Source organism: Arabidopsis lyrata (genome assembly GCF_000004255.2).
Source record: "Arabidopsis lyrata subsp. lyrata unplaced genomic scaffold ARALYscaffold_6, whole genome shotgun sequence".
NCBI classification, from domain to species: Eukaryota; Viridiplantae; Streptophyta; class Magnoliopsida; order Brassicales; family Brassicaceae; genus Arabidopsis; species Arabidopsis lyrata.
Genome location: NW_003302550.1, coordinates 2,275,541 through 2,297,184, shown reverse-complemented (window position 1 = coordinate 2,297,184; position 21,644 = coordinate 2,275,541). Strand labels below are relative to the sequence as shown.

Here is a 21,644-nt window from a genome sequence, read left to right as displayed (position 1 = left end):
TATTTCATAGTGTCTAGAATAGAAAATGTATTGAGTTCAATTCATATAAAAGTAAAAAAGTTCGATTTACAGATTAGACACAGCATCACTTCCTTTTCTTTTTTCTTTTGGTTTTTTAGTAGGAGTTTTAATACTTCAAATTTTGTGGTTTGAAAAGATTACATAAATATAAAAATTAAACAATTCAAACAAATATGCCACATGCTACCTTAATATTAAAAAGAAAACATCCTTATTAATTTGATACATTTAACATTTCTGTTACACAAAAGAATTACAGTTTCTGTGTTGATGAACAAAAAACCAATGAATAATTGAAGATGTGATAACGCATGTACCAGAGTAGAAGCGTTGACGAAATGAAGAGCTCCAGTAGTGAGAAACTGGATTTCAGAATTCCATAGCTGGTCCTCTTATGGAGCTTACAACGAAATAGTATCACAACCAGATGTCGCCACTAACAAGTAAAGACATTCCTATCCTAAGGCAGACGGAAGTAGAAACAAAGCAAAGCAAAATTCTATAATATAAAAGATCTCAATGATCATAAATACAAGTGCCAAAAAATATGTTCACAGATGTCGAATCAAACACAGTTAAAGTAGACAACCACTGAGCTGATTCAGGATCACATCAATAAACTTGTTTTCGTACAGCCAAAAGAAAATTCAACTGTAATTCTTAAAAACAAAATCAATGAGCTGAAACTTTTTAAAATCAAGTGTGCACAATCATATCTTTTTTTGCTGCAGACTTAAGTTTGCGACCTGTTTCTACATGCCTCGCTCAGCATACTTTTAGAGTCAGCAATTATGATAAAAGTATCAGCTAAAGCTAGATGTCCCAAATGCGGATTAGGGTCTGAGAAATGGATGAAGAGAAAGCCTCAAACTTTGCCACAGACAAGTTGGGAATAACAAAAAGTGTCACTTTCCCAAATGTAGAACTTTGAGTTAGAGCTCAATTCTCCAGTTATGATTTCTACAACCTGTAGAAAGATCGAGAAAACAGGACAACTATCCGCTCCGCATGATCGTGAATTCTAAAGAGATTTTTACTTACCGTCTTCGGTGTTCTTCTTGAGAAAGATAATCTTACGCTTCCACAGGTCCAGAGGATACTCTGAAGCATACCACACAACTGTTTAGCAAGATCAACACCATACAAACAGTTCCCTACAGCAAATTAACAAAAAGCGTAACCGCAGTTGTAAATACCGCTCAATAGACTATAGAAAATACGAGGTTCGCATATATTAACTTCAACCAAAGGCTTGACAGCAAATAAAACGCATTCGTCCATTCCAAAGTAGTATTTGTCAGAGTAGAAGCGTCGGCGTAATGAAGAGCACCAGTAGTGAGAAACTGGATATCAGAATTCAAGCTTGTTACTAGCAACAGAATGTCAATGCCTTGCCATCAAATCCCTTTTAGTGAACATTTCAAAAGACACATACCACATTTCTACCTGGAGGTTCACTTACCCATGGCTGGAGAAAGAAAGGAAATTGCTTCTTCCCTTCAGGTGTTGAAGAAAAATAATCATGACGAGATGTGAGCACTAGATCAAATCTATCGAGATGCGACCTTGGATGTTGCACCTAAGAAAACAGCGGAGAAATAACAAAATTTGGTAATGTAACCACCACCAACAAAAAAGAAGGAAAAAAAAAAACAGTTAAAGACAACAAGAAAACAGAGACTATGAGGCCATATTTGGCAATTTCATATATCATTCACAGGGAAAAATCTGCTAAAACCATCGTGGAAAACAACAAAGCCATAACAAAATGTTATTTTTCAAGGAAGAGCGTGGACTTAACCTGACCAATGAAGACATTTTCCATAGCTAGTTGTCTTATGGAGCTTACAACGAAACAAAGAAACTCAGAATTCTATAATAAAAAAGAACTCAATGATCCATAGATATGAGTGCCAAAAATGTGTTCAGAAATGTTGAATCAAACGCAGTTAAAGAAGACAACCACTGAGCTGATTCACGATCACATCAATAAACTTGTTTTTGTACAGCCAAAAGAAGATTCAAGTGTAATTCTGAAGAACAAAACCAATGAGCTGGAAATTTGACAAGACAGAAGTATACTTGTCAAACGTACTACGAGCCATCGTAGCAATCTGCTTCGCATCAGCTACCCTCAAACACATCCGTGATTCCTACAGCTATTTTCAGGAAACAAATTACTGCCAAAAATCTCTGGTAAGGTAAGGTGTTAGTTTCACTCAAATTGAATGATCAAACAACTTGGAAACAATTTTATGTTTTATACCAGTAACGTTAATGTAGAATCCGGCACAGGTACTTATGATAAAATGACGAATTCTTTTGTAAATAGAAATAGGAAGCCATTGAAGACAACTATTGATTCCACCTCTTGGCCTAGAGACACTTTGAACAGTGATAAACAAACTCGAAAACATTAAAAATGGATACAGTTAGACTTCGGTTCACCTATAGAAGAACACCAAAACGAATTGTGTTTTGGACGGAACTTACATAATAGAGGTGGCGATCGAAGAGGCCTAAGGATCGAACAAGACTGATGCACTGATTCTCCGCGCCGGCGCAGCCGTTCCCGATCGCAATAAATCGTTTCACCGCGCCGTAGATACACCCCTTTGAAATTATCCGATAAACCGGTGAGTGCCAGTTCCGGTGGCTATGTTCGTTTCATCAGTGTTGAAAAGTAGAAGGCGAAGGTTCAGTGACGGTATTCAGAGATTCTTCTCTGGTTAAAGAAAATAGACCGAAACAAAAACTAACCAGCTATACCGAACCGAAGTTAAAAAAAAAAAAACAAACCCCAAATAGAAAGGGAAATGAAAGACAAACTTAAAAAAGTGTGTTAAATGGTAAATAACCCTTAAATCAATAATTTATTCTTTGTTAAAAAAAAGTTGGGTGGTTTTAGATTACACCCACTGGCCTAGGCGTGGGCGTTCAGATATTCGGGTCGGGTTCGGGTCGGGTCGGGTCGGGTTTTTCGGGTTCGGGTTTTTCGGGTATAGAAAATTAAGACCCGTTCGGATATTTTAAAACTTCGGGTTCGGGTCGGGTTCGGATCGGATATTTTGGGTTCGGATTCGGGTTTATCCGAAGTATCTAAATATTAAAAGTTTTGTATTCGATTCTTTGCAAAGTATTGAAAAATACTCAAAAATCTATAAAACTCAAGTATTATTTAACCGAATCTAGCCAAAAGTAACTAAAACACCCAAAAATTCTTAACATCCAAATAATTTAGGCACTTAAGTTTTTACAAGTATAAATATTACTAATGTATTATAACTATGTACTTATATTTCGGGTATGTTCGGGTACTTGTTCGGGTTAGGATTCGGGTCGGGTTCGGGTTCGGATTTTCGGGTTGTAAAGTTTAGAACCCGTTAGGGTATTTTAAAACTTCGGGTTCGGATTCGGATCGGGTTTTTCGGGTCGGGGTCGGTTCGGTTATTCGGATTCGGGTAATATGCCCAGGCCTACACTGGCCACTCGTTCCTTCCGATGGAGTACTATCCTCTCCACAAAAATTAATAACAGAGTAAACTTACAGTTAAAAAAAAAAAAAAAAAGACTAAGGACCTGATTGGTTACGGCTGTAGCTCTAGATTTTTTGCTGTAGATTTTAGACTGTAGATTTTCTTGCTGTAGCTGTAGAATTGTAGCTGTGAGTTTTAAAATAAAAGTATGATTGGTAAATATTAGTTGTATGTTGTAACTTTATGTATTTATTATGTAAACTTAAATTTTTGGAAATAAATAAATATTAGAAATATATTATAACCAAAAAAAAAAGCGAGAAAGCAGAAGAAGGAAAGAACCGTAGAGAGAAGAAAGATAAAATATCCCAAAGCTCATTTTTGTGTGCTGTATAAAATTTGATTTACAAAGCCCATATATTTTCTTTTTTTATTTTGTGTGCTGTAGTTTTTTTTTTGAAGTAAAAGAATGATTGATTTGCTATTTGGCTTTAGAAAGAAAAGTTGGCTTTCTACATCATCTAAAGCTCCTTCCATAGGGCCTGATTGGCAAGTGCTTTAGACTCTTTACAAAGCAAAAAAATTTTTAAAGATTTGAAATACATCCAATCAAGCTTTAGAAGCTTTGGCTTTTCTTTTTTTTCTCACAGCCAAAATATTTTTTTAATTCATTTTTTTGGCTGTAGAAAGCATTTTTTCCTAGAACACATAATTTTCAACTTTCCAAAATTTTAAATTCTACAGCCAAAATACTACAGCAATAAAATCTACAGCCACAACAAATAAACCTACAGTCATATTTCTACATCAAAAAATGTAAAGCTACAGTTGTTACCAATATTGGCAAGTGCTTTAGAGTCTTTACAAAGCAAAAAAATTTCTAAAGATTTGAAATACATTCAATCAAGCTTTAGAAGCTTTGGCTTTCCTTTTTTTTCTCACAGCCAAAATATTTCTTTAATTCATTTTTTTTGCTGTAAAAAGCATTTTTTCCTAAAGCACATAATTTTCAACTTTCCAAAATTTTAAATTCTACAGCCAAAATAGTACATCATTAAAATCTACAGCCATAGCAAATAAACCTACAGTCATATTTCTACATCAAAAAATGTAAAACTACAGTTGTTACCAATCAGGTCCTAAATCTATGTGATATAGGACTGCTGTGTTGTCTGGTGTTAGTGGAATATAAATTTGGGCAGTTTGAAACGGTTGCAAGTAAGAAAGAATTTGGGAGATTCTCTCTCTCGATCAAATTCAAAAGACGATTATTTATTGCATAGTAACTTTTTTAATGGTGGCCCAATGAACAAGTCCGACAATAATGGAGGGACTGATCGGATATACTTTGAAGTATATGTTGGGCTTCTGGCCCAAAGTTAACTAGTCTTCGAATGATGTTATTGCGCTATATAAGACGGGTAGGGTACGGAACACACGATTTACTTTTGAGTTCTCTGGAACAGCTTTGGTCTCTCTCTTCAGGTTTTTTTTGTTCTCTCCCTCTCTCTCTCATCAATTACTATAAATCCAGCCTGTTTAGTGGTTTGATTGTGTAGATTCTTCGTTTTAAACTTGATGTACGCATATTATCATCCGATTTAGGGATTGACTATTTATGTACATGTTTTCCTTTACGTAAGAAGTGTTACAGTTAGCGATCCAGATCCAGATCCAGTCATGGCGGGTGCAGTAGCAAGATTTGTGAAAGCGTATGGTAAAGATGATATTTGGTATCGATTATCGTTGATAGTAATACCAGTCTCAGCTGTCCTGATAGTAATAGGGGAAAATAAGCTTGCTCGTATCAGAGAGGAGAAGAAGCTTTTGGAGGCGAGGTTTGATCAACTGAGGGCTAGAGGAATAATCAGAGAGCAGTAATCGGGGTGTTTTGGCTTTGTTTTTTTTTTTTTTCTCCTTCTCTATGGGTTTAATTAATATTTATTTCTCCATACATGTTTCCATGAAATCAACCAACTCTACGTTATAAATGATTTATTCTTGTCTCTCTGTAAGACTCGAGATAATTCGCTATTGATAGAACTTCTATGATTCAACAGTCTTTTTATTGCTTAACTATTTTTCCAACTATTCTCTACCAAAAGTAGAATAAACATACAAAACTCTATCCAGAAGTGTGTCACCCTTGTGCCTTGATATAATCGAATTCCTTTTTTAAAAAGTCTTTTCCTTTAAAGATGCTGCTTTTGTAACTCGAGTCAATGTCACCACCTCCCTGAGTGAACCATATGAGGTTGGTAGTCTTCCACACATGTTTAACCAAGCCAAACGCATTCTGCAATTCTTTGTTTCTCATATTGTAAGCACTCTTTGAGACTGATGCCAACACTTTGTAACCAGTGCTTGAGATTGGTGTATGCTATGGTCAGTCTAGCAAACTCAAGTGTCAGTACCTAGAATCCTAACTGCATCAAAGGAATAATCATTCTTATTTTTTCTAGGTCAGAGCACGCGGCTTTTATTTGTTCCTTTCCAGATGATGGGCTTGATACATGAGACTGGAAACCTACACTATCTACACAGCCTGAGAAATTAAGTGATGGGCTTGATACATGTGACTGGAAACCTACACTATCTACAGCCTGAGAAATTAAGTGCTGTAACTGTAAGTATCTATTATAGTACATCGGATTGTCAACGGAGTTCTTAGCCTGAAACTGTATACAAATAGTTGAAGAAAGAGTGAAGTGTGTTTTCACAACTAATTCGTAGAATACAAACCTTTTCAAATGAGCTTGACACTCTCTCAAACCCGCTTCTGTTACTGCCAAACCTGCACCACACAACATCCAATTGCACACTCCATTACTAGGGATGCCAAAAACGCAAAGTTAAGACATCGAAAGAAAACAAAGACTATGAGGCCACATTTGGCATTTGCATATATCAGTCACATGGAAAGATCTTTTGTGTTTGTTTTTTTTGCTGCAGACTTAAGTTTGCGAGCTGTTTTTGCGATATTATTACATTCTAAGCAGCACTTAGAAGAAAAGGCACAGAAAATCATATATTCAACATGAAATTTGGCTTTCCCAAATGAATCCAGACATATATGCCTAAGTCAAGACTCTTATCAGTTGGTGGTGTACCATCTCCTTAGGTATTAGAGACTTTTTTTTTTATTAGCACTTGGCAAAAAAAAGTTGAAATTTTTTATTCCAACTAATCAATAGATCAAATATATCCAAATGGGTAAAACCAAAGAACTAACAAAATCCAATCGTTAATAGACTAATAGCTCAAACGATGAGCTAAGTATATGACCCTGAGTTCGACTAGAGAACTAAACTTCCTAGGAGGATAATTCCCAGTCCGAAAATAATAACTGTATAGTCTATAATAGGGAAAAGAGAGTACTCTGGAAAACTTGTGGAGGGAAAGAACGGTCATGCCTCGATTTCCCAGCCACGCTTGGCCAAATCTCACTGCTTGCAGCTGAGTAATTGCCATTGGCATAGCTGAAATAAACTATTAAGAAATCGTCACTCTCCATAAACGTCACAGTGAAACGGGTGTTTTACAGAACATACTAATCTGAAGAGAGTCAAAAGAAATGACATACATAGAAGGGACTTGCACAGACCAAAACCAATCACTGGCTTCAGGGAGATAGTTTATCCCGCACCTTGGCATGATAAAGCAGCCGCAACATAGGATTATAATTAGAACGGTTTCAGCAACATAGTCTTTTCCACACCACAGAAGGAATTAGTAACTAACAGAACAAAAGACATACCCTTGTGCCTCGATATACAGAGATCTTTTAAAAGCCAGTCTTTGCAGCAGCAGGAGACTACTTCCACCAATGAAGTGCCTGAATAACGATGGTGATGACGTGGCAATCCAAGAGTCAAAAACAGAGAGTCAAACTAATAATTGAAACGAGTATATAAATTCATAAACTCACTTCTTCTTCTTCTTTCTCTCGCTCTCTCATTCATTCTGTTTTGATTTCAATCTCTCGAATCTTCTGTTTCGATCTCTTGAATCTTCTTCTTTCTCTCTCTCTCTCAAAATTTCTCTTCTCACAATGTCGTTGCCCCGAAACTTCGTCGCCAAAGTTATGGGAGGCGCCATGGCTGCGTTCACAACGAAGCTCTTCGTAGGAGTTTTCGTTGAGAACCAAGAGATGAAGGATAAGCATGAGCTACTCCACGAGCTCGAGGAAGCAGGAGCCTTCTTCGTCGTGCCTCCTACCTTCTTCGCTAAACCGCGACCACCGGTAAACCTCTTCCTCCGATTTTCTTTTTTTTTTCTTCTGATCGATGATGAATTGATGATCATGCTTGGTTTAAGTTTCTTGCTCGTTCAACCATCAATTGCTTGAATTCGCCATGGATATGCATCAGTAGCATCTGCTTCGATTTCGCTTTTAGATTCGGAATTTTCGATTAGGTTTTTCAATTGATGATCATGCTTGGTTTAAGTTTCTTGCTCGTTCAACCATCAATTGCTTGAATTCGCCATCAATTGCTTGAATTCGCCATAAATTGTATGAGCTTAATCGGATCTAGTAATCTCCTATTAATTGTATGGGCCTAATCAAACTGTAATTGTATAGGCCTAATCGAATCTAGTGATCTACTATTAATGTACCTTTTTTTTTTTTTTTTTTTTTAACGATTGTTATTTTTATTTTATTTGAATGAAAATTTGGTAAATTCGGATTTAAAGATTATAATTTATTTTTTTAATAAACTTATTTGTATTTTTCGGATATGTTTTACCCGCTAAAAATAAATAAATAAAAAAAATCTAATATTTGTGTTTTTTGTTTTGTTTTTAATTTTTTAAAAGTTTCGCTCGTGGTTTCGTGGCGCTCGGGAGCCTTCACCGTACTCGAGTCGTTCGTCTCTTTGGTCGACTCGCACGTCTTCTCTTTCCGACCTCGTTTCGCCTCCCGTTTTCTCACCCGCCTCTGCTCCTGCGCCTGCACCACCTCTCGTTCTCGCACCCACCCCTGCTTCTACACCCACCTCTGCCTCTGCACCCGCCTCTGCTCCTGCGTCTGCACCACCTCTCGTTCTCGCACCCACCCCTGCTGCTGCACCAGACCTTGCTCCCGCGCTCGCACCCACTCCCGCGCTCGCACCCACCCCCGCTTCTGCACGCGCCCCCGCTTCTGCACGCGCCCCCGCTTCTGCACGCGCCCCCGCTTCTGCACCCGCCCTCGAGCCCGTGCCCTCTCCCCCTCTCGCGCCCGCTTCTACCCCTGTTTCCGGTCTCACTTCCGCCCCCGCTCCCGCTCACGCCTCTGTTTCCTCCCCACCTGCCCCAGTCGTCTCCGGGTAGACTCAGTTTACTTTCTTTATTTCATTTCATTCTTTCTATGATTTTCTATTTTTTTTAGAGTATTGATGTTTCTTTTTTTGTATATTTCATAGTGTCTAGAATAGAAAATGTATTGAGTTCAATTCATATAAAAGTAAAAAAGTTCGATTTACAGATTAGACACAGCATCACTTCCTTTTCTTTTTTCTTTTGGTTTTTTAGTAGGAGTTTTAATACTTCAAATTTTGTGGTTTGAAAAGATTACATAAATATAAAAATTAAACAATTCAAACAAATATGCCACATGCTACCTTAATATTAAAAAGAAAACATCCTTATTAATTTGATACATTTAACATTTCTGTTACACAAAAGAATTACAGTTTCTGTGTTGATGAACAAAAAACCAATGAATAATTGAAGATGTGATAACGCATGTACCAGAGTAGAAGCGTTGACGAAATGAAGAGCTCCAGTAGTGAGAAACTGGATTTCAGAATTCCATAGCTGGTCCTCTTATGGAGCTTACAACGAAATAGTATCACAACCAGATGTCGCCACTAACAAGTAAAGACATTCCTATCCTAAGGCAGACGGAAGTAGAAACAAAGCAAAGCAAAATTCTCTCCCTATTCTCGCTCCTGCTCTCACACCCACCCTTGTTTCTACTCATGCCTCCCCGCCTACCTTCGTCGTCTCCGAGTAGACTGAGTTTACTTTTTTTCATTTGATTGTTTCTATGATTTTATATTTTTTTAGTGTATTGATGGTTTTTTTTGTATATTTCAGTGTTTCTTGAAAATGTATCATGCATGAGTTCAATTCATATAAAGGTAAAAAAGTTTGATTTACAGTTTATACACAGTATCATTTCCTTTTTTTGTTTGGTTATTTATCTAGGAGTTTTTAATACTTCAATTTATGCCGATTGATGATGACATAGATATTGAAGTTAAACAAAAACAAGAAGAATTTTTTTTAATTAGAACTTTAATAAATACTGCAAACAAATATGCCACTTACTACATTAATATTAAACATACATCTATTTATACTAAATCAACAGTCACTTTAACAAAAACTGCAACACTCTCTATTTGACACGTGGCAAAACTCCCAAATTTTGCTATTTCACTTTTCTAATCCAATTTTATTATTCTTGAAAAAAAATTAACAAAAACAAAATCTTACCATTTTCTTAGCAACCACTCATTTTCTCCACGATCTCAATTTTTTTTTTTTTTTACAAACTCTCTCCTACCTTAATTTACAAAACCATTGTAATGCAAATAAATAATAAAAAAACATACAAATTTTTTTAAATAAGTTTTGTTTATAATCTAAATTGAAAAAAACAATCTACAATTTGATTTTCTGCGTAATCCATCCCTAACAACTTCCCACTTTCATAGACTCACGTTCTTCAAATATTAAAGTAAAATTATTTAGATTTTTTAAAATTGGCATATATGTTGTCCCTGCATAGCAGGGCCATAATACTAGTAACAAATAAAACACAAGGGAAATTAAGGTAATACGGTAAATGCCACAACACTGCTAATTGCCGCTGCAATAGCTCCGACCACAAATCCTGGTAAGTTTCCACCTCCAAATAAGGCATCGATAGGACCAACTGCAAACGATACAACCATTTGTGGTATCACTATTGCCATATTTAAAACTCCTAGAGAGAGTCCTGCAGAGATGACATATCAAAAGAAAACATCCTTATTAATTTGATACTTTTAACATTTATGTTACACAAAACGATTACTTTTTCTTATCGATACATTTATGGCAAATTCCACATGATGAACAAAAACTAATGAATAATCAATTAATCAATATAATTAAATTATTATATAACATACATTAAATGTTTTGGATAACTTATTATCCAAATAGCAAAAATATAATTTGAAAATATTTACTCAATCGTTTATTTGCTTGCCACAAAGGGAAATTCACTTAAACTATGGAGATAATTGGAAATTGATCTCTCAATTAACATTTTTTGTATTCGCACGTTTTAATTAACATTTACTAAAAGAATCTTAGGTTTAAATTAAAAACAAAAAGAGAGTTTAAAATACCTTGGCCGGCGCCGGAGCTGCTTGAAATAATGGAAGCTAGTGCAAACGGAATACTAAATGTAATCTATAAAAATTAGCAAAAAATGGATTAATATTGTTAAACAAAATAATAAATCAATAATAATAGTAACAAAATTTGGTAAAAGACATGTTGGACTTACAGCCAGAGGAATTCCAAGAAGAGCAAAGAGGGTCAATGCTCCAGCTCTGATGCCATCCGTAGGAAGGGCCATCGGACCGGCGATCTTCCGGTGCTCCTCGGCCTTTTTAGTAACCAAAACTGTCATTGCCAAACACACGGCGAGAATTATATTCACAGCTCCCCAAAGCCTTTTAGCTCCTCCCATTTTCCTACTAATCCCTTCAATACCGAGCGACATGAATCCAAGAACGATAGAGTTAAGCATCAATCCCAACGAACCAACTTGAATTCCTTGGTTGTATAGTTTCTTCATTTTGTCATCTCCTTTTGAGTCTCCACCGTACACTTCACGACCCACCCAATCTGTATCGTATAAAAGGAAAGGGAACCACGCGATCCAGTTCAAGGCCGTGACGATTAGTAGCATCCACATTGGACGTTTCATCACCTTGAAAGCTCCAAAGATCTCGCCGAAGAAAGGAGTTTTATCTTTTCCAGAGTCTGCCTTTGGCGACCATTGCTTGTCTTCCACGTACCAAAGAGCTATGATGGTGACGACTAGGAGGAGAGTGATGGAAATGATGAAACAGCTCTTGAGATTTGCGCAATAGATGTCGCATGCTTTAGTCACTGTGAAAGGGAAAATCTTGTGGAGGTTAGTGTACGATCCTGCAGCGTATCCTAAAACGTTTCCAACGGCCATGAAGAAAGAGAAAATCGCGTTTGCTGTTCGCGTTTTCTTAGCGTCTCCAGCTGCTAAATCACCAAGAAAAGCGCGACAAGGTCCTTGAAGAGTGTTGTTAGCCACGTCAAGGATCCAGAAACCGATAACGAAGAAACCAACGGCTCGCATCTTGACAGCTTCGTCGAGTTTGTCTCCCATGGTGTGGCCGAAATCAGCCGCGAATCCGATTAGTATAACAGCAAGGGCGACAAGCAAGGCGCCCGTGGCGATGAAAGGACGACGACGACCGAATCTTGACTTGCATCTGTCGCTGAAGTAACCAACGGATGGCTGGACAAGCAGGCCGGAGATAGGACCACAGAGCCATATGAAAGATGACCATTTATGTGGGACTCCGAGAAGCTGCACGTATGGAGTTAGCAGAGAAAGCTGAAGAGCCCAACCAAACTGAATACCGGCAGCGATAGAAGCCACCGATATCATCTTTCTCAGCGGTGATGGCCCATCAAGAACCGCAGACGAGGAAGAAGACTGTCTATCCAAAGCCGCCGCATCTTTTTTTGCTTGGAGGTCACTCATCTTCACCTTATCTTAAGAGGTTGTGTTTGGTGTTGGTGATGGAGGAGATGAAAGAAACGGGGCTTGCCTCTTAAAGACAAGGTGAAGAAGAGGAATGAGATTTATATTTTTATAAAAATGTTTTGATTCTGTGTTTCAATAGTTTAGAAAATGAATCATTTATACTAAGGCTAGAACGCATATATCCTTATAGGATTGTTGTAATAATGACAAGACTAAGTTAATATAACCGAAATCAGTTTATTATCTTATCCTTATATCATTTATTTTGAGATCGTGACAGATTTCTCCATTTCTTATTCATGTAATATGTTGTTTTTTTTCATTTCTCGTCAAATTTGTTTTCTTCATTTTCCATTTTTAAAATTTCTGTTTGCATCAAACCGCAATATTGTTACATATTATTTTTCCTTCCTCCACAAGAAACAAAAGAATATCTCAAAACCCAATTTGGGACCGTAAGTATTTAAATTGATTATGTCGTCTACGCTCTGGGCCTAACATAACATGGGTCTAAAGCCCAATAGACAATGAACGAGAATAAGCTTCTTGCCTTCTTGGACTAGGGTAAAACAAGTCTTCACTATATATATATTGCATCTTCAAGCCAAATTCCAAATTCTAAAAAATTAGGGTTTATGTTCTCAATAGTGTTCTTCGTATTTGTCGTTTTTTTTAAATTTCTCGCGCAACCCTTAAGATCGCCTTCCACAAATGCTTAATGGAAGCGTGTCGAGTCATAGCTGCGCCAAATCGAATTTTATTTAGGGTTTTTAATTAGGGTTCTCCTAAGTACTAACCCAGTTTTTCCCTTCCTGATTTAGTATAGCTCGAGGTTTTTTTCGGCATTGGTATCTGGAATTAAGGTCCTCTCTCACTGACTCTTCAGATATAAGTGTTTTATCTCTTTTATCTGCTAGAGATCTTAGTGTTTGGGGATTTTCATAATCTAATTCGTACATTTAGTATCTCGTGGTTTATAATCGGGTCGGATATATATTTTTAATCGGTGAATTGTTTTTTTTTTTTTATGGATTTGTAAAGAAACGGCGAGAATGATGAACCAATTAGATGCGCGAATGAGGGGTAATTTTCTCATTATGAGCTTAAAACTGTTTGAGGCATATTAACATTTCTGATATCGCCACTTTTCAAAAGATTTTTTTTGAGTTTTTATTGCTTTGTTTTTGTTGGATTGGTGGAATATGAGGAACAAATGACTCAACCGTGAATCAAACCATGAACCAAATTTTGCTTATTGATATTCTGATTCCACCCTTGAATATGAATCTTTTGATTGCCTTTGTTTTGTTGATTTGGTTTTGCTGTGTTGATCAACTAATATGATACTTTGATTATGAGGGCACTACTTGAACCTGATTTCCTACCCGATTCATGAACTAATCCAGTATAGTAGAATACCAAAAATTTGATAGCTTTGGTTTGCGGGATTGAGGAGTTTCTTTCAAAACAAAACACATGACTACAGAACTTTTGAGATGGACAAGAAGGGACAATTAATGGAAAATTGATCATAGTTATCCAATCGGCCAAAATAAAAATAAAAAAAATTATTACTCCGACTACTCTTGATTGATTTCCTTGGTTTGGTCAGATAAACATAAATCAATCGCATTAGTCATAAGATCAGTCTAGGCGATCTTGTGATCAAGGTATCAAAACTTGGGTAAAAAATTCCCGTTTTTGGTCCATTATGATCATCCTATAGAGCTTTTTGGATTGATTCTTGGTTTAATGTATTAACGATGTCATCTCAACTCTCAAGCTCGCCAGATTTTTTATTTTTTTGGATTGGCTATATATAGTTATAGCTCTTAATTCTTACACCAAGTGGGATGTCATGAATTCAATTTGAAAAGACTGAATAAATAACTGGCTTGTAAAACCTCTTTAATATTCAATGTAAAATTCTTTTTCACATTTGATTCTGTGTCTTGATGACAATTATGACTTGATTTTGTGTTGTTAGTTTTCTCACCATTATCAAAACCCTTCATATTGGTTGGTTTTCTTCCCGTAACAAACATTTTTTCTATCACATCTTTTAGTCGTTTCTTCTAAGCGATCCATTCCATTGATTGGCAACCTCATTGCAAATGAAGCAATAAAAGAGAGAATTGCAATCAGATTAAAAAAAATATAAATTACCAAATGGTACTTTACAATATTACAATTAAAATAATAACAAAAGGCCGAATATACAAACCGTCTAAAAAGGCCCCAAACATAGTTCGTCTAAAACGGCCCAAAACAAGAAACCATCCGATTTTCCTTTTCTCTTGGATTGGCGTTAAAAATTTTGCCGGCGAGATTTCGGATTGAGGAAAAGAAAAGAGATTGGAATTAGGGTTTAGACTCCGGCGAAGAAGAAGATCTCAAAGCTTCGAAGACAGAGAAGATGTCGTCGACTCTCCTCGAGCAAACTCGCTCCAATCACGAAGAGGTTGAAAGATTGGAGCGATTGGTTGTGCAAGATCTACAGAAAGAGCCACCGTCTAGCAAGGACAGATTGGTCCAGGGTCATCGTGTTCGTCACATGATTGAGTCCATCATGCTCACCACTGAGAAACTTGTACGTTTTCTTTCTTCTTCGCCTCAATTCCCGCATTTGTTTTTTCTGAATGCGTTAAGATCAGTGCAGAGAAACAAACTTGGGTTGCTGAATTCTTTTAAATAACAGGTGTTAAATTGAGAAGAAACTTCAGAGGTTGGTGTTGAATATAGGTTATTGTTGGGGTCTTAACTGTGTATGTAGGGATTCTAAGTTTAGAGCTTCAGCATTATTTCACAAGTTTGAGTATATTTTGTTGATAATTCTCATCACTAGATGATGCCTTTTGATTAATGCTAACCTTGATTCTTGTTGGCTGTAAGGTTGAAACCTACGAAGATAAGGATGGGGCCAGGGATGATGAGATTGCAGCGCTTGGTGGCCAGACTGCGACTGGGACAAATGTGTATAGTGCATTTTATGATCGATTGAAAGAGGTTTGTTCTTTATCCTTTGCATCTTCCTTGGTATGTTGCTCTAGGTTGTATTTTAAAGATTGAGCAGCTAACTTTACCGGACTATTGGTTAATCGAGGATGAGAGATTTAGCTGTTGATCTTTGTTTTATAGTTTTATTGGTTGTCTTGATCCACTGGTGATGGAATCCTGTACATAATCTCAGTGAAATTGTATTAGTTCTGTTCCATCAACAAGTTGGTTAGCTGTATATGCGTTGCTTTAAAGAATAGTATTAAGTGGTGAAATTTTCATTAGCAGAGTGCACTCCCTCAATAAGATTCAAATTGCTAATTTAATGTTTTTTTATTGTCTGAATTCTTTGATTTTCTTGTACCACTGATGAAAGTATCAGATTTGCACCTATTTAACTTCTTTTAAAAACCTACAGATACGTGAATATCATAAAAGGCATCCTTCTGGACGTCTTGTTGATGCTAATGAAGACTACGAAGCACGCCTGAAGGAGGAACCAGTTATTGCGTTCAGTGGAGAGGTAGGTTTTTTCTTGAATTTTTATTGTTGCTATTTGTTTGACCCATTTTAACAGTTTTGTAAACCCCTTTTTATTGTTAAATCTTCTTGTCTGTTACGCAGGAAGGCAATGGTCGGTACTTGGACTTGCATGATATGTATAACCAGTACATCAACTCTAAATTTGGGGAAAGGGTTGAATATTCTGCTTACCTTGAGGTTTTTTCCCAACCAGAGAAAATACCGCGTAAACTGAAGTTATCGAGGTAAACATTTCATTGATTTTTTTTTTTTACTTAAAGCCTCCAAATTTGTTTCCAGCATGCAGCTGAATGGCTTTCCTTTTTGTATTGCTATTTGTCATTTTAGGCAATACAGGAAGTATATGGAAGCTCTGCTAGAGTACTTGGTCTACTTTTTCCAGCGAACCGAGCCGTTGCAAGATCTTGACCGGATACTTTCTAAGGTTTAAGATCCTCCCTTTCTTTATCGTTTTATTGTGTTCACCTTGTACCTTATGGATTCTTGTGGGCGTTTTGATCTATGCATTAGTACATAACTGGTATGTTATTCGTGCTTAAGAATTTTCTACTAGTTTCCCAAGTAGAACTTTGGATTTTCTTAGTTCTAACAACTGGTTGCTTTGTGAGTGTTCCATCACCCTGGAGATGATACATGTTTTCGAAAATAAATGGCCATAACTAGATGATGGTTGTATTAAAAATTCATTGGTGCATTGTTTTCACCAAATGCAGAGATTGTATATCCTGGGAAGGTTTTGAACCATATGATAGTTTGACATTCTGGTAGTTCTAGTTTGGTTAATGCTGTGCATATAGTTTGATCTGTTGCAATTAATATGCAGGTTTGGTCTGATTTTGAAGAGCAATATGCAGATGGAAAAGTAGAAGGCTGGGAGAATGGCCAGGACAATGAACTTATTCCATCTCAGCATACTGTCATAGATCTTGATTACTACAGTACTGTCGAGGAACTGGTAGATATAGGACCTGAAAAGCTAAAGGAGGTAATGACCATACTTCATGTTCATATTCTTCTTGAAGCGTTATTTCCCTAATCATATGTTCTTTTTATGCCATTTAGGCATTGGGGGCATTAGGACTGAAGGTTGGTGGTACTCCGCAGCAGCGTGCCGAGAGACTTTTCCTGACAAAGGTTCTTACACTTGCTATAATCTCCCATATATGTTTTTTTAGTTTGTCTTATGAGAGGGTACTTCTATCTACTAGTAGCGGCGTTCGTGTTTTTTTGCTGGGTTTGGAAGGAACACTTAGCTGTTATGAAAGCTAGTTTGGTAGTTCAGTTCAGCTCTTCTTCTAATATTAAACGAAGGTTTTTGCTGGCATAGCTCATGTCTTGTAGGGATTGAATTCTATTTGCAGCTTATCTTATTACCTTGAGGTTATCTAATTTCTATTTTTGTACAGCATACGCCTTTGGAAAAGCTGGATAAGAAACATTTTGCCAAACCTCCACACAACGGGAAACAAAACGGAGATGCCAAATCAACACACGAGTCAGAAAATGCTAAAGAGATTGCACTAACAGAGGCCAAAGTGAAGAAACTCTGCAATTTACTTGATGAGGTTAGTTTATTGAAAGTTCATATTTTACATTTTTTTCCCTCCCAGATTATCTAGTTGTACTTTTTAAAAAACCTTTCTTGTTGTCGCCTTTTTATAGACCATCGAAAGGACAAAACAAAATGTTGTAAAGAAACAGTCGTTAACATATGAAGAAATGGAGGGAGAACGTGAAGGGGAGGAAGCTAATGCCGAATCAGAAAGTGATGATGAGGACGGTGAGATTTACAATCCGCTGAAGCTGCCAATAGGTTGGGATGGGAAGCCGATACCATACTGGCTCTACAAACTTCATGGCCTTGGCCAGGTATGTAGTTTACTTACGAGACCATTGTTGTTAAAGGAACACAGATTCACAGTAAATTTCTTGTTCGTTTAGGAGTTTAAATGCGAGATATGTGGGAACTATAGCTATTGGGGAAGAAGGGCTTTTGAGAGACATTTTAAAGAATGGCGACACCAACATGGAATGCGTTGCCTAGGAATCCCAAACACAAAGAACTTCAACGAAATCACTTCGATTGAGGTATATAATATATGATGAAAGACTTTGTACGGCTTAAAGCAATAAATAGTTTGGTAATTTGATCTTGTGGTTGTTTGGTTTGTTTCAGGAAGCGAAAGAGTTGTGGAAGAGGATACAGGAGAGGCAAGGAGTGAACAAATGGAGGCCAGAACTTGAAGAAGAATATGAAGATCGTGAAGGTAACATTTACAACAAGAAGACTTACTCTGATCTTCAACGCCAAGGTCTTATCTGATTGATGAAATCTTCTCTCCGTACTATATATCACTTTCAAAGCATATCTACTTTTGTAAAATCAAACCATTCGTCATCTTTTTGAGAGGTTACTTTTGTCACCTTAAAACAGTTCTTAGTTTTAGGTAAGCTCGACTATGGTGTATGTTTTTTTGAATTAACTATCACAAACTCAGGATATAAAAATTGTTTTTTTTTTTTTTTTGGACAATGCTAATAAGGAATAGTTGAGCATTTTACGTCGATAACAAGAAATGGATTAATATAAGATATATGTAGAAATCAATCACTATAGTTTTTCATTACAATTCTTTTAGTTTTGTTATTCGGATGGTGTACCAAAAATTTTGAAATATATTTTTGGTCTTTGATATTTTTACAAAATTGGAATGTTTTAATTTCCTTAATTATTCATTTCCTAACAAATCATTGGTTTCTTTTTTATTAAAATTAAAAATGTGAGTCAAACTTTATAAGAATCATCTAAATAAACAGATACAACCTCATACGACTGTCAAAAATTTAGATGTAAGCTATATAACACAAATTTAATTTGAATTTTATTATTACATTTATCTACAATAGATTTTGTTGTTGTTCAAAACACATATATTTGATTTTGGTCAGATTTAGACCTTAAAAATTATATTTGTATCCAAGAAAACCTGACATACAATCTCATTTGGGAAAGAATAATGAAATATACCTTTCTTAATTTCTTTGATCAACTTCAAATGTATTAATTAAGAAATAAAAGTTTGGATGGGCTTTACCTTTTTTATTTACAGTCCAACGGACTCATTCGATGACTAGCAGTAAATTATCCGGTGCCAGCGCATTCTAACTTCGAAGACTAACCTATTTACCGTTAGATCTAAAATCTAATCATCCAACGGCTATAAATGAAAGCCTCAAAAATATGACCGTTGGAATTGAACCGTTGGCTCCTCCTCTTCATAAGAAGCGCTCTCTTCCATTCTTCGTCATAATCTCAGAGGCTCTTTACGAAAGAGAAAAATCAAGACTAAGAAACAAGAAGAGTAAGAATCAGTAGGAGAGCGATCATGGCGACGAGAGCAAACGTACCTGAACAAGTCAGAGGTTTGTTCTTCGCGTCTTTTAATGGGTTTATCGCTGACATCGTCATTCTTAATCCTATGAATCGATTTGAATTTCACTGGGTTATCGTTGATATTGCTGTTCTGAATTCTTTGAATCGATTTTATTTTCTTTCTGGGTTGTTTTCGATATGTAATCTTTGCTTTTTATATTTCATCGACCCCGATTTAAAATCTGGGTTTGGTTTGATTCGTTTTAATTGAGTATAACTCGTTTGCCCTAACTCGGTCCGATTTGGGTATTGTTATGATTACTCGTTAACGATACAGATCCGATTTGAATATGAAGTATCTCGTAATGGTTATCTTTCTCTGGGATCGACTTTGTTAATCTTTAGAATTGAATTGTGAATCGTGTCGATGGGATTTTGTGTGATATGAAATAAAGATGAGATCTTGATGGATTTCTGTGAAACAGGTGCTCCTCTCGTTGATGGTTTGAAGATTCAGAACAAAAACGGTGCTGTGAAGAATCGGCGTGCGCTCGGTGACATCGGAAATCTTGTTTCTGTTCCCGGAGTTCAAGGAGGAAAGCCTCAACCTCCGATTAATCGACCCATTACTCGAAGTTTCCGTGCCCAGTTACTAGCGAATGCCCAACTCGAAAGAAAGCCAATCAATGGAGACAACAAGGTTCCAGCTCTTGGTCCAAAGAGACAACCTCTTGCTGCAAGAAACCCAGAAGCTCAAAAGGCGGTTCAGAAGAGAAATCTAGTGGTTAAGCAACAGACCAAACCTGTTGAAGTGATCGAGACGAAGAAGGAGGTGACTAAAAAGGAACTAGCAATGTCACCTAAGGATAAGAAAGTGACGTACTCGTCTGTTCTTAGTGCTCGGAGCAAAGCTGCTTGTGGTATAGTCAACAAACCAAAGATTCTTGATATTGATGAATCTGACAAAGATAACCATCTGGCTGCAGTGGAGTATGTTGATGATATGTACTCCTTCTATAAAGAAGTTGAGAAGGAGAGTCAGCCTAAGATGTACATGCACATTCAAACTGAGATGAATGAGAAGATGAGAGCGATCTTGATTGATTGGTTACTAGAAGTTCACATCAAGTTTGAGCTTAACCTTGAAACTCTCTACCTCACTGTCAACATCATTGATCGATTCCTCTCTGTGAAAGCTGTCCCCAAGAGAGAGTTGCAGCTTGTGGGAATCAGCGCCTTGCTTATTGCTTCCAAATATGAAGAAATCTGGCCACCTCAGGTACTTACTGTTTTTCAGAAATTTGATTGTGTTTTGATTGGAACTGTGAGCTGATGATGGTGTTCATGTGATGTGCAGGTTAACGATTTGGTGTATGTCACGGACAATGCTTACAATAGCAGACAGATACTAGTGATGGAGAAGACTATTCTTGGAAACCTCGAATGGTATTTGACAGTCCCGACTCAATACGTCTTCCTTGTCCGCTTCATCAAAGCTTCTATGTCTGACCCTGAAGTGAGTCCATTTTTGCTTAAAGTTCAGATTTTTGTTGAAACAATATATATATATAGATTGGAAAGAGACTGACTTTTGTTTTGTTGTTGTATCGTGTAGATGGAGAATATGGTTCACTTCCTTGCTGAATTGGGGATGATGCATTACGACACCTTGATGTTCTGTCCCTCCATGCTTGCTGCTTCAGCTGTTTACACTGCAAGATGCTCATTGAACAAGTCCCCTGCTTGGACTAATACATTGCAGTTCCACACCGGCTACACAGAATCTGAGATTATGTAAGTAGACAAAAAAAGACTTCCATCTGTGTTGTTTTCTGGACTCTTAATTGTATAGAAACTGATGTGGGTTTTTGTGCTGTTATAGGGATTGCTCAAAGCTTTTAGCTTTTCTTCACTCGAGATGCGGTGAGAGCAGGCTACGTGCTGTGTACAAGAAGTACTCAAAGGCTGAGAATGGAGGTGTTGCGTTGGTTTCACCAGCCAAGTCTCTCTTGAGTGCTGCTGCTGATTGGAAGAAGCCCGTTTCTTCTTAGATGGAGAAAGATTGTTTTTTTTTTTCATCAGATTTCTCTCTGATTCAAAATTCTAGATTTGACATGTTAAAATACTCTTTTGTTTTGAGTTCAAACGTATTAATGAATTCTTATCAGTGTGTTTCTTAGTCTCTGATTACTTTGATTTTAGTTTTCTACTGTATCTTTAACAGATAGATGATGTTTGATTGTGTTTGTTGCATCATGCTGAGTAAATGAAAAGCAATAAATAATGACGAAAATCTGTTATCGTAAATCCCATTTATTTTTGTTTTAGTAATAAAAAATAGAGATAATGACTGGAAAGTTTTCATAAAAATTACTCCAATATAGCATATTTTTTACGAGATTATCCACTAAAAATGGTTTATTAAAAACATAATTACAAA

General features: G+C 36.7%; 5 protein-coding genes across 6 annotated transcripts; 4 read left to right on the top strand and 1 right to left on the bottom strand.

The window, feature by feature from the left end:
* The first annotated feature begins 4,908 nt into the window (after positions 1-4,908).
* On the top strand, positions 4,909-5,549 carry LOC110227107. 2 transcript variants are annotated; one of them, XM_021020403.1, is made up of 2 exons: positions 4,909-4,982; positions 5,144-5,549. In XM_021020403.1, the coding sequence occupies exon 2, from the start codon at positions 5,178-5,180 to the stop codon at positions 5,376-5,378; it is 201 nt and encodes a 66-aa protein (XP_020876062.1). In that variant the 5' UTR covers positions 4,909-4,982; positions 5,144-5,177; the 3' UTR covers positions 5,379-5,549. The 2 variants fall into 2 exon arrangements, with proteins under 2 accessions (XP_020876062.1, XP_020876063.1); XM_021020404.1 differs by having other exon boundaries at positions 4,938-4,982; positions 5,141-5,549.
* A 1,691-nt stretch (positions 5,550-7,240) lies between these two features.
* Positions 7,241-8,968, top strand: LOC110227103 (anti-sigma-I factor RsgI2-like). Its single transcript, XM_021020375.1, has 2 exons — positions 7,241-7,740; positions 8,316-8,968. The coding sequence occupies exons 1-2, from the start codon at positions 7,549-7,551 to the stop codon at positions 8,808-8,810; spliced, it is 687 nt and encodes a 228-aa protein (XP_020876034.1). The 5' UTR covers positions 7,241-7,548; the 3' UTR covers positions 8,811-8,968.
* Positions 8,969-9,049: 81 nt separating this feature from the next.
* LOC9309311 (putative sucrose transport protein SUC6) lies at positions 9,050-12,646 on the bottom strand. The gene is made up of 3 exons (XM_002871154.2): positions 11,044-12,646; positions 10,883-10,946; positions 9,050-10,485 (listed from the first exon to the last, which is right to left on the bottom strand). Exons 1-3 carry the CDS (start codon positions 12,286-12,288, stop codon positions 10,316-10,318), a joined length of 1,479 nt encoding a protein of 492 aa, XP_002871200.1. The 5' UTR covers positions 12,289-12,646; the 3' UTR covers positions 9,050-10,315.
* Positions 12,647-14,558: 1,912 nt separating this feature from the next.
* Positions 14,559-18,354, top strand: LOC9309310 (splicing factor SF3a60 homolog). The gene is made up of 11 exons (XM_021020307.1): positions 14,559-14,881; positions 15,184-15,297; positions 15,707-15,811; positions 15,913-16,055; positions 16,159-16,255; positions 16,655-16,816; positions 16,894-16,965; positions 17,238-17,396; positions 17,494-17,700; positions 17,773-17,919; positions 18,008-18,354. Exons 1-11 carry the CDS (start codon positions 14,708-14,710, stop codon positions 18,152-18,154), a joined length of 1,527 nt encoding a protein of 508 aa, XP_020875966.1. The 5' UTR covers positions 14,559-14,707; the 3' UTR covers positions 18,155-18,354.
* A 775-nt stretch (positions 18,355-19,129) lies between these two features.
* Positions 19,130-21,497, top strand: LOC9309309 (cyclin-B1-2). Its single transcript, XM_021020325.1, has 5 exons — positions 19,130-19,254; positions 19,690-20,483; positions 20,562-20,720; positions 20,820-20,998; positions 21,087-21,497. The coding sequence occupies exons 1-5, from the start codon at positions 19,218-19,220 to the stop codon at positions 21,253-21,255; spliced, it is 1,338 nt and encodes a 445-aa protein (XP_020875984.1). The 5' UTR covers positions 19,130-19,217; the 3' UTR covers positions 21,256-21,497.
* Positions 21,498-21,644: the final 147 nt, after the last annotated feature.

Bases quoted from the DNA above. Each gene is read 5' to 3' on its own strand.
- LOC110227107 (XM_021020403.1), top strand. From the start codon at position 5,178: ATGGCGGGTGCAGTAGCAAGATTTGTGAAAGCGTATGGTAAAGATGAT.
- LOC110227103 (XM_021020375.1), top strand. From the start codon at position 7,549: ATGTCGTTGCCCCGAAACTTCGTCGCCAAAGTTATGGGAGGCGCCATG. The intron at 7,741-8,315 runs GTAAACCTCTTC...ATTTTTTAAAAG, and splicing joins TCGCTAAACCGCGACCACCG to TTTCGCTCGTGGTTTCGTGG.
- LOC9309311 (XM_002871154.2), bottom strand. From the start codon at position 12,288: ATGAGTGACCTCCAAGCAAAAAAAGATGCGGCGGCTTTGGATAGACAG. The intron at 10,947-11,043 runs GTAAGTCCAACA...TAATTTTTATAG, and splicing joins TTCTTGGAATTCCTCTGGCT to ATTACATTTAGTATTCCGTT. The intron at 10,486-10,882 runs GTATTTTAAACT...TCATCTCTGCAG, and splicing joins CAGCTCCGGCGCCGGCCAAG to GACTCTCTCTAGGAGTTTTA.
- LOC9309310 (XM_021020307.1), top strand. From the start codon at position 14,708: ATGTCGTCGACTCTCCTCGAGCAAACTCGCTCCAATCACGAAGAGGTT. The intron at 14,882-15,183 runs GTACGTTTTCTT...GTTGGCTGTAAG, and splicing joins TGCTCACCACTGAGAAACTT to GTTGAAACCTACGAAGATAA. The intron at 16,966-17,237 runs GTTCTTACACTT...ATTTTTGTACAG, and splicing joins AGAGACTTTTCCTGACAAAG to CATACGCCTTTGGAAAAGCT.
- LOC9309309 (XM_021020325.1), top strand. From the start codon at position 19,218: ATGGCGACGAGAGCAAACGTACCTGAACAAGTCAGAG. The intron at 19,255-19,689 runs GTTTGTTCTTCG...TCTGTGAAACAG, and splicing joins CGTACCTGAACAAGTCAGAG to GTGCTCCTCTCGTTGATGGT. The intron at 20,999-21,086 runs GTAAGTAGACAA...GTGCTGTTATAG, and splicing joins TACACAGAATCTGAGATTAT to GGATTGCTCAAAGCTTTTAG.